The 12,022-nt window shown below is 43.5% G+C and overlaps 1 protein-coding gene across 1 annotated transcript; it reads left to right on the forward strand.

Annotated features, from left to right (window-relative positions):
* Positions 1-6,871: 6,871 nt before the first annotated feature.
* Positions 6,872-9,154, forward strand: LOC112582266 (melanoma-associated antigen B4-like). Its single transcript, XM_025276731.3, has one exon. It carries the CDS (start codon positions 6,872-6,874, stop codon positions 8,270-8,272), a length of 1,401 nt encoding a protein of 466 aa, XP_025132516.3. The 3' UTR covers positions 8,273-9,154.
* The last annotated feature ends 2,868 nt before the right edge of the window (positions 9,155-12,022 follow it).

The following is a 12,022-nucleotide window of genomic DNA, read 5'->3' on the forward strand; positions in this document are numbered from 1 at the left end:
CCAATACTATGCATAATCACTTTTCATGCTAGTGGTCTAAATAGACCAATTAAAAGGAAGATATTGATGAAAAGAATTAAAACAACAAAAATATACCTAACCTTATGCTGTGTATAAGAAATCCACTGTAAATTTGAAGATAAAATAGATTAAAAATAATGTGATGGAGAAAACTATACCATGCTAATATGAGTGGGAAAAAAAGGTGGACTACCTAAATTTACTTCAAAGAAAGCAGTATTTAGAACAAGAAAGTCAGGAGTAAAGATAGGCATTATGTAATGATTAAGTGGTCAATTCTCAAAGAAATCATAACAACCCTTAATGCATTTGGCCCAAAAAAACTGTGTTAAAATACACAAGGCAAATATTGATGATGCAGAAATACTCTTACACCTAGAGATGTCAACACATGTCTTTTAGGAATTGTCAGACTCAGTAGGCAGAAAATCAGTAAGGTGTAGTTGAACTGAAAAGCACCAACAATTAACTAGACCTAAATGACACTTATAGAATACTTAACAACAGCAGAAAACACATTGTTTTCAAATTCACATGGAACATACAGCAAGACAGATCACATTCTATGCCATAAAACTCACATTATCAAACTTAAAAGAATAGAAATGATACAAAGAGTGCTCTCACACTGGGATCAAAATAAACTAGAAATTGACAACAAAATGATAGCAGTAACATTGAGAGTATTTGGAGATTAAAAAATATACTTCTAAATAACATGTGGGCCAAAGAGAAAATCTAATAATAAGTCTTGAAATATTTTCAACCAACTGAAAACAAAATTACAATTTATCAGAAGTTGTGGGATATAGCAAAATCTTTAAAGAGATATATACAGCATTGAATGACTATATTAGAAAAACCTAAAATTAATAATTTACCCTTCCATCTTAGTAAACTTGTGAAAGGAAAAAGAAGAAAAAGAAATAAAGCAGAAATTAATAACACTGGAAAAAAGAAGACTAGAGATAAACAACAAAACCAGAAGCTGTAACTCTAAAGAAAAAAAACAAAAAAAAACAAAAAACGGTAAAAGTCTCAGCACCCTAATCAAGAAAAAAAAAGAGAAAACACAAATTAAATTATGAATAGTAGAAATGAAAGAAGAGTCATGATGACTGATATGATGGGCATTAAAAGGATAATAAATGAATATCATAAACAACTTTGTACCTTCAAATATAAAAGTTAAATTAAAAAATTGCTTGAGGATATAACTAACCAAAATTTTGAAAGGAAAAGTACATAGTTTGAATAGGTCTGCCTCTATTACAGAAATTTAATCTATAAGTAATAAGCTTAAATAAAGACAGCAACAAGCCCAGATGATTCCACTGATGAAATATAACAAAAATTTAAAGAAGAGATGATAACAGTTCTCTACAATCTATTTCAGAGAATAGAAGCAAAGGGAACACTTCTTTATTCCTTCCATGAGGTCAGCATTACATTTTAATTTCAAAACCAGAAAAAGAAATTAATAGAAAAAAAATTCACACAAAGATTGTATTCAGAGAATGAAAAGCTAAGTCACAAACTGGGAAGAAAGAATTGTAGGACACATATCTGAAAATAAATATGTAGCAAAAACATACAAAGAACACTTACAACTCAACAATAAGAAAACAAGGAAGTCAATGTAAAAATGCTTAAAAGTGCTAACCCTATTATACAGAGTGAAGTAAGCCAGAAAGAAAAACACCAATACAGTATACTAATGCATATATATGGAATTTAGAAAGATGGTAACAATAACCCTGTGTACGAGACAGCAAAAGAGACACTGATGTATAGAACAGTCTTATGGACTCTGTGGGAGAGGGAGAGGGTGGGAAGATTTGGGAGAATGGCATTGAAACATGTAAAATATCATGTATGAAACGAGTTGCCAGTCCAGGTTCGATGCACGATACTGGATGCTTGGCGCTAGTGCACTGGGATGACCCAGAGGGATGGTATGGGGAGGGAGGAGGGTTCAGGATGGGGAACACATGTATACCTGTGGCGGATTCATTATGATATTTGGCATAACTAATACAATTTTGTAAAGTTTAAAAATAAAATAAAAATTTAAAAAAGTGCTGAATAGACCTCTCACTAAAGAATATAAACAGATGGTAAAGAGTATATGAAAAGATGATCTACATCATATGTCTTCAGGGAATTTCAGATCAAAGCAACAATATAAAAACAACCTATAATAGGGCTAACGCAAAAACAAACACCTCACGATATCAAATACTGGCAAAAATGTGGACAAATAGGAACTCTAACTCATTGCTAAAAGGAATGCAGTGATACAAATACTTTGGAAATTGTCTGGCAATTTATTTTAAGCTAAACATAGTCTTATCATATGATCTAGCAAATGAACACTAGGGTATTTACTCAAAAGTGTCAAAACCTTATGCCCATCCAAACACCTCCAAACAAATTTTAATAGCAGACTAATTCATGGTTGCCAAAAACTAAAAATCACCAAAGATGAACTTCAGTAGATGAGTGGGTAAAGAAACTATGGTAATCTACATGATGGAAAGCTATTCAGCCCTGAAAAAAAAAAGTTTCAAACCATAAACAGATATAGAGAAACTTCAACATATATTGATTAGCAGAAAGAGCCAGTATAAAAAGCCGACATACTGTATGATGCCATCAATGTTATATTCTGGAAAATGCAAACCTTTAAAAGAGTAACAAGTTCAGTAGTTGTCAGTGGTTCCAAGTGAGGTTTTGAGGGATGGACAGGTGGAGCATGGGAGATCCATGGGGGATTCAAGCTCCTCTGCACCACACCATGTTAGCTGAGTACAGAATATGCATTTGTCAAACACTAAAGAACTGTAAAACACATAAAGTAAAATACATTGTAAACAATGGACAATAGTTAATAATAGCGTATTGATATTAGTAGATCAACTGTGACAAATGAACTCATATCAATTGAACCAACACAAGATGTTAATAATAGAAGATACCAAGTAGAGGAAGAGTGGCTGGATGGGAACTGTCTATACTATCTGCAGAAGTTTTTCTAATCCTCAATCTGTTCTTTTAAAAAAGAAATACAAAGGGTCAACAAACACATGGAAAGATGCACAACACTCATCATGAGAGAAATGCAAATCAAAATACACTAAGGTATCATTTCATAATAGTCAGAATGGCCATCATCAAAAATTGTACAAGCAGTAAATGCTACAGAGAGCTTAGAGAAAAGGGAACTCTCTTCCACTGTTGGTGGGAATGGAAACTGATATAGCCATTATGCAGAACAGTAGGGAGATTCCTTTAAAAACTAGGATTAAAGCTATCATATAACCCAGCAATAGAAATACTGTGCATATACACTGAGAAAGGAATAACTGTAAAGACACCTGTATCCAAAGTTCATTGCAGCACTATTTACAATAGCCAAGACATGGAAACAACCTAGATTTCAACTGAGAGATGAATGGATAAAGAAGTTGTGGTAGACGTATACAATTGAATATTAGCCATAAAAAGGAATGAATTTAAGTTACTTGTAGTGAGGTGATGCACCTAGAGCCTGTTACACAGAGTGAAGTAAGTCAGAAAAAGAAAAAGAGTGTATATTCATGCATAAACATGGAATATAGAAAATGGTACTTGTGAACCTATTTGCAGGGCAGGACTAGAGACACAGATGTAGAGAATGGTTATGTGGATGCAGCAAGGGAAGGAGAGGGTGGAATGAATTGAGAGTGGCACTGACAAATACAGAGTACCATGTATACCACAGATAGCAAGTGCAAAATTGTATATAATATGGGGAGCTCAGCCTGGTGCTGTGTGACAGCGTAGAGGGGTGAGATGAGTGGGTGGGAGAAAGGCTCATGAGGCAGAAGATCTATGTATACTTATAGCTGATTCATTCTGTTGTATAACAGAAACTAACAACATTATAAAGCAATTATGCTCCAATTAAAACAATTTTTTAAGGCTCTACTAATTTGAAAAATAGAAAAAAACTATGGATAAGAACACATAGCCAGTACCAAGTTATATACAAAAATGCCAAATAAATAAGATTCAGGAAAATAAAAACCAAAAGATGATGGTAAAAACTTGATCCTCGAATTAAAATGCTTAGGGAACAGGCACAGAAAATATTGACAAATATAAGGAACTTCAGACATCTGGTATAAAAAGATCAACACAGCAAAGTCAAGAGACTGCTCTGGAAGAATCAACAATTGCTCAGATCATGTAATAGAAAATACAACATAAACAAAAGCAACCATATAAAAAAAAACCTACAAAGAAACCTTAGAACAATGTGTACAGCCCACATGGAAGCAACAAGAATTCCCTGAGAGCCTTAGGAAAAAGAGGTGTCAAACAAAATACTATATTATGTGTATTCAGGAGGAGCAGATATTGTAAGGCTCACTTTTCCTTAACTCCTTTACAGATTTAATACCACATCCAGACCAGCTAAGACCCCGATCAACCATGGGCTGCTATTTCCTGTATCCAGAAAAAAAAAAAAAAAAAAAAACATGGAAAACGAACACAAGGAATAAAGAAAACTATTAACAAAAGCAAAAACACAAAATTACATAATCTCTGATGGACAATAAGTCTCCATTGAACTAGGCCATATGAGTGCCCAGGTTGGGGAGTACTCTGAGGCTGACACAGGTGTGCAGCCTACAAGGGAAGCAGACAACAAGATAAGCTGGAAGAAGCTTGAAAGTTGAGGCCCTGATTCTTCAAGTATGCCCTTGGACCATGAATCTCTACTGCTTCACTGAGGGTATCTGAGGCAGCATCTCAGAGCCCCATGCCAGGACCATGGGGCACCAAAGTTTGGGTTGGATGTAGCGGTATGGCCCAGAGGTCATTAAAAACTAGCACAAACTTTGTTGTGTGTTTGCTGAGTTGCTCAGCTGTGTCCAACACTTTGCAACCCCATGGACTATAGCCTGACAGGCTCCTGTGGCCCTTTTGATTCTCCAGGCAAGAATACCGGATTGGGTTTCCATGCCTTCCTCCTGGGGATCTTTCCAACTCTGGTATCGAACCCAGGTCTCCCACATTGCAGGTGGATTCTTTACCGCCTGAGTCAACAGGGAATGTTAGTGGATTACAACTGTGCCTTTTCAACAGTCACCTTAATAGACTATTGCACAGGGACCAAAAGAGAAAGACTAGTATTACAGTAATTATACAAAAGGACAGAAATTCATCTCAGAACTTAAGAGCAACGCCCCTGTAGTCAACTAAGAGCCCACAGTGAGAACTGTCAGGCTAAGGATCCCCTTCCTTCACTTACTCTTCTGGGATTGTGTGGGGCATGGTTGGGGACAGGGGTGGATTCATGCCAGAAAGGGAAGGATTTCCAGGCCTCGCTAGCAGTCAATATGAAGATCCTGAGTGACATGTGAGGGGTTCCACACCACAGAAGACAGTCTCCCATCCTTCACTCTCAGCTCGTCTTACCTGCTTCAGCCATTTCCAGGAAGCCTCAGGCAGAAGTGTCCAGATAAGCATCAGGCAGAAGTGTCCAGATGAGACTTACGTGCACGTCACACCAGGAGTCTGGGGATTTGATGTCTTCCATGTGAGGCTTTGTCCTCAGGTCAGCAGATGGGCCTTAGCCCAGCACCTACAGCGGTCAAGGGAAGACACAAAGACCAGAGAGCATCACTCAGCACAGAAGAAGGGGCCCCAGAGAGCCCTCGCTGTCAGTCTCCAGAGCTCCATGAAGGCTTTTAGGCTCAGACTCCTAAATACTCTCTGCCAGGGTTGCTGACAGAAGTGAGAGGCAAGGAGTGAGGCCAGTTGACTGAGCTCATCACAGTGACGTCCCAGGACTTCCTAAGAGTCAAGGAAAACTCCCATGCCAGTGCTGCAGCAAACTCCCCTGGAACCCCACCCACCCAGGCCCCACCCCTGGTGTCCTCCTGGAGCCCAGATGCGCATGACAGGAAGTGACATCTTCCTAAACACGTTGGAGTGCGACACAATCTTTGAGAGTGCCGTTATCTTTGAGAGCTGCTGTGGATGGTGACAAGACAGAGTCCCAAGTTTCATCAGTTGTCAAAGTTGGAGGTGATGTGAGTTACTAGTGTGGGGACACATCTCCGCACCCCAACCCCTTTTCCGGCCAAAAAGAGGGGACTGCACAACCTCAGGACACCCTGCCCCTGCTCTCAGACCAGAGGATCCAGTCTAGTTCTTAGGCCCCAAGACCATTCGCTAGCCCCTAGTGGGTGTCAGGGAAGAATGCCTCAGTCAGGCTCTGCTGGACTCTTGCTCTGCTCAATAGAGTGAGAGCCACGAGCCCTGTGGAGTGAAGGTGGGACATTCGGGGGGACTGAGGGCCTCCACGCCCCAGAACGGTGGCTACACATAACACCCCACCCACTGTGACTCTAACGCGGACCATCCGGGCAGCACCCGGGCAGCTCTAAGGAATGAGGGGCTCCCTTACTGTGACTGAGGACACGGGACACAGTGAGGAGGGGACCACGGTCCGAGGAGCTGGCAGCCAGTCAGCAGAGGGGGGATGTCAGGGCTTGGGAGGAGTCAGGGTGACGACCATCCTTTCCATCACATGGACCACTCAGGACCCTCCCCTGTGCTCAGCATTTCCTCCTGGCCAAACAGAGGGAAGGGGGGCTGTGGCCTGAGTGGGGAAGTTAGAGTGTGATTGTAAAGGTGCAGCCGCCAGACAGCAGAAGGGCAGATCCCGGGACCCTTTGGTGGAGGGCTGAGCACTCCCTCCTCTCTTCCTCTGGGGTGACAAGAAAGGAGGCAGTGTCAACTTCAGAGCAGGAGAGGAAACAGGGTGTGTGCGGAGTGGTGGGGCTGGGGTTCGGATATGGGGGAGTCTTGTCCCAATTTTCATCCTGATTCTGAATGTGAACTGAGAGAACCTGCCTCCCCTGCCAGCCCTGACAGTCCCCCCTCTAACACCCAGGCAGGCCTGTCTGGCTGTGCCCCAGTGCTCACTCTCATATCCTCCTCAGGGGTCTTAGGGGATAGGCTCACCAGGAGAACGGGAGCCCTGTGGGTCCTAGAGCACTGGCCTGAAAGACCCCTCAGAGGCAGCCTTGGTTCAAGCCGGGGAGGACGTTCCCGGGTGAAGGTGCTCACGGAATCTTCTTGTCCTTACTCTAGGTGCCCTTGGTGCCGGCCTTCCTGCCTGCACACCAACCTGCAGTCCGAGACCTGTGTCGTCATGCCTCGGGGGCACAACAATAAGTACCATGCCCGTGTGAAACGCCACCAGGTCTGGAGGTACACTCAGGGTCCCCAGGAGGCCCAGACCAGTGCTGCTGCAGCCGCAGAAGAGGAGGGCCCCTCCTCCCCCTCTTCTGGCCCTCAGGGTTCTCCCCCGAGCTCCCCTGCTGCTGGCGAAAGCCAGAAGCTTCAGGGAGCCTTGGCCACTAGCTCTCCTGATGCAGGGGCTTCCTGCGCAGGATCTGATGAAGGAGCCCAGGGCCCAGATCAAGAAAGTACAGGTGCCTCCCAGGCAGCCCTGGCCACTCAAAGCATTCGCAATGATCCTCTGACCAGGAAGGCCAGCATGCTGGTGGAGTTCCAGCTGGAGAAGTACGGCAAGAAGGAGCCCATCATGCAGAACACCCTGCGGACAGTCATCAACAGGAAGTACAGGCAGCACTTCCCTGAGATCCTCAGGAGAGCCTCTGAGCGCATGGAGCTGGTGTTTGGCCTGGAGCTGAAGGAAGTCGACCACAGCAGGAACATCTATGTCCTCATCAGCAAGCTCAGCCTTGGGGGTGACGAAGGTCCGAGTGATGAGAAGGGGCTGCCCAAGTACGGTCTCCTCATGGCGCTCCTGGGGTTCATCTTCATGAAGGGGAACCGGGCCACCGAGGAGGAGGTCTGGGAATTCCTCACTGTGTTGGGGATCTATGCTGGGAGGAAGCACCTGATCTTTGGGGAGCCCAGAAGGCTCATCACCAAAGAGCTGGTGCAGAAGAAGTACCTGAAGTACCTCCAGGTGCCCAATAGTCATCCTCCGCACTATGAGTTCCTGTGGGGCCCAAGAGCTTGTGCTGAGACCAGTAAGATGAAAGTGCTAGAGTTTCTGGCCAAGATCCATGATACGGTCCCTAGTTCCTTCCGAGACCTCTATGATGAGGCTCTGAGAGATCAGGTGGAGAGAGCAGGGCTGAGAGTTGCGATGCAGGATCCAGCTATGGCTGAGGCCAGTGCCCCTTCCAGGGCCAAGTCCTGCAGCTCCTCCCACATCTAAGGAGGGAGGCCAGGGCACTTTGTTCCCTTTGTGTTGGAACAGAGCAATCATGCTCCTAACTAGTGCAGAGTAGTAGGGGTGGAAGGAACAATACCTATGTGTTCCTACAGTTTTAAGTAGTAAGGGAGTTTACCTGCAGTTCATTTTAACAAAATATGTGTCCTTTCCCCTTTCTCCATAGGAGAAATATCTAGTGAAAGATGATTTAAAGTAGATAGGTAAAGAGATGAGGGAGGTGTTAAGTATTTTGTAATGTTACTACTTTTGATAAGGTTCATTGTGCTTCAGAATACAAATGTATGGATCATATAAATCATAGTTCTTTGCTGTTTTAAAGTTTTGAAAGCCACAGTCTGGGTATTTGTAAAACACATTGGAAGTACTGAACAGATTGTTCACAATCCAAACAAGGTAACATGACTTTGGAACAGAATTTTCTTGAAGAGTAGTCAAGCTTCTAAAGAGTGAAAGGTAGTAGGGGTGAAGCAAACCAAGTTTAGATCTCATTACTGTTTTACATGACTAACTTCTACACAGTATTTATTTCCTTTTCTCCAAATGTTTTAACTTCTAAGTTTGTTATTGTTCAGAATATTAGTTTGGTGATGATATTGCTGTTACATTTATTGCTGTTTTAAGAGTTTTAAAGTTACAGTTTCGGTAGATGTAAAAGAGATTCACAAACCATCTTTATTGTCTCCATGATCTGGAAGTAGGTAACAGGGCACTGAAGAAGAGATTTTCATGGTAATGCAAAAGACGACCACAGAAAATACCGAGAAACAAAAAGAAGTGGAGGAAAAACGTCTTTAAGTTGTTGTTTGCCTTATTTCTTTTAAACTTTCTATTAGTAAAAATAAAAAATACTTTGACTTATTTAGCTAATTTAAGAATATTTGTTTCTTTTGTCCTAATTCACTGCATATTCTCTGCTATCTTCACAGATTAAAAATAAACTCAGATGGGTAGGTGGTATTCCAGGGGTTTATAATAATCATAACTTGCAGTTATTACAGACCAATACTTATTAAAAATATGCCACTGTTTTATATGTATTACATGCATTCCAGCATTCATGCGGGATAGGATTTACCCTAAGCCTATGCTACTGGAAGTTAAGGTAAGAAACCTGAGCTATGACTGAGGACCACTGACTCCAGAAGAGTGGAGCCCTATAATGTTCTGCTCCTCAGAAGACCCCAATAGCTTTGCACACATCTGGCACATCCTGTCTTCCAATCCAGAACTTCCAAGAAAGTAATGCCTTTGTTCTGAGGAACACAGCCTCGGATGAGTGGAGGGTGCAGTCTGAGTCCAGTCAGGAGTTAGGATGAGGTCCCTGAACGAAGGGCTAGAGGACTACTTAGCCCAGAACAGAGGAGACTTTGGAGACCCACCCCTGATGTCAGCCATACATGGTCCAGGACAAAGCTTTCTGGCTGAAGTGCCCCTTTCCACTGGGAGTGGTGTCAGGGTGGTGAGAGCCTTGGTCTACTGGGAGAAGCCTCACTCAGTACAGAATAGAAAACTAGTGACTCCAAATGAGGATATAGGGACTGCACCTAGAACACAGCCCTACCACTTGACACCTCCCACTGGCAAATTTGGGAATGCCCGGCATGATGCACCCCACACATTTAGACCATCTCAGGAGGTGAGGAACTTGTGCTCAGGGGGCAGCCTCAGGAGAAATTCCAGGTCAGGCCAAGAGTCAAGCAGAGGACCATGAGGACTAAGGGACCCACTCACATTATAAAAGTGGCGACACCACAGAATCCCTCCCCTAGGGTCAGCCATGAGTGACCACAGGCAGGCATGCCCACGAGGGAGCCTTCACATCCTCTGAGGTGGTCTCAGGGAATTCAAGGCTGTAGCATGAGAAGACAGGCCTCCCTAGGCCATGGGAAATCAGTGTGAGGACCTGGAGAGAGCACCGAGGGGAACCCCAACCCAAAGGAGAAAGGTACACACAGCCCCAGCACCGTTTCAGCTCTGGGAGCCCCAGGCAGAGGTAGTCAGATGTGTCACCCACTTGCTTCCAGCTTGGGGGACTCCGGTCGATATGGGGAAGAGGCCCAGACCCTGAGAGAGACAGTACTCTCGAGGTCACTGTCCCCAGGGCAAGGGAGGCCAGAGCATCCTGCCCTCTGCTGTTAGTTCTCAGAAGCTCCCCAAAACACCTGTGGGTAAACATGGCCTACTCGGACTTCTACACCTGGGGACTGAGGGTGCTATGGGCTTACGTATAGGGTTGGCTGACACGGCATAGGGGAAATTTCCCGGTGGTCTAGTCATTAGGGAGAGGACCAGAGGATGCAGGGGAACATGAAAACCATAACAATGGGGCAACCACAGTCTGTCCCTGCTGTCAGTTCTGGCAGACACTTGGATAGATGTCAGGCTGAGCGGAGACAACTGTCAATCCCCCTCAAGTTGACAGAAAAGTGAGGACAGTAATAGTGAAGACAGGGAGGATATATAGGTCTTCCCAGGAGCCAAGCGAGGAGCCTGAGTGAGAACTGGTGGAGCCAGCCATCAGTTCAGTTCAGTTACTCAGTTGTGCCTATCTCTTTGCAACCCCATGGACTGCAGCATGTCAGGCTTCCCTGTCCATCACCCACTCACTCCTGGACCTTCTCAAAATCACATCCATTTAGTCAGTAATGCCATCCAAACATCTCATTCTCTGTTGGCCCCATCTTGTCCTGCCTTCTATATTTCCCACCATCAGGGTCTTTTCCACTGAGTCAGTTCTTCGCATCAGGTGGCCAAAGTATTGGAGTTTCAGCTTCAGCTATTGAGGACTGATTTCCTTTAGGATTGACTGGTTTGATCTCCTTGCAGTTCAAGGACTCACAAGAGTCTTCTTCAACACCACAGTTCAAAAGCATCAACTCTGCAGCTTTCATCTTACTTTATAGTCCAACTTATGACTACTGGAAAAACCATAGCTTTGAGTAGCCGGACCTTTGTTGGCAAGGAAATGTCTCTGCTTTCTAGCATGCTGTCTAGGTTAGTCATAGCATTTCTTCCAGGGAACAAGAGTCTTTTAAAATTTGATGGCTGTAGTCACCATCTACAGTGATTTTGGAGCCCCCCCAAAAAAAGTCTGTCAGTCTGTCACTGTTTCCATTATTTCCCCATCTATTTGCCATGAAGTGATCTGACCTGGTACCATCCATGATACTACTTTTTTTAATGTTCAGTTTTAAGCCAACTTTTTCACTCTCCTCTTTGACTTTTATCAAGAGGCTCTTTAGTTCTTCTTCATTTTCTTCCATAAGGCCTGTGTCATATGTGTGTCTGATGTTATTGATATTTCACCCAGCAATCTTGATTCCAACTAGTGCTTCATCCAGCCTACAATTTTGCGTGGTGTATGATGCATAGAAGCTAAATAAGCCGGGGGACAAATAAGTACGGCTTTGACGTACTCCTTTCCCTATTTGGAACCAATCTGTTGTTCCATGTCCAGTTCTAACTGTTGCTTCTTAACCTGCATATGGTTTCTCAGGAGGCAGGTAAGGTGGCCTGGTATTCCCATCTCTTTAAGAATTTTCCACAGTTCATTGTGATCCACACCGTCAAAGGCTTTGTCATAGTCAATAAAGCAGAAGCAGATGTTTTTCTCAAACTCACGTGCTTTTCCTATGATCCACTAACTTAGGCAATTTGATCTCTGGTTCCTCTGTGTTTTCTCAATTCACCTTGAACATGTTGACGTTCACAGTTCCCATACTGTTGAAGCCT

The sequence above is a fragment of the Bubalus bubalis genome, chromosome X (genome assembly GCF_019923935.1).
Source record: "Bubalus bubalis isolate 160015118507 breed Murrah chromosome X, NDDB_SH_1, whole genome shotgun sequence".
In the NCBI taxonomy this organism is placed as follows: domain Eukaryota; kingdom Metazoa; phylum Chordata; class Mammalia; order Artiodactyla; family Bovidae; genus Bubalus; species Bubalus bubalis.

Excerpts from the sequence above, each read along its gene's own strand:
- LOC112582266 (XM_025276731.3), top strand. The coding sequence starts at position 6,872 with ATGGGGGAGTCTTGTCCCAATTTTCATCCTGATTCTGAATGTGAACTG.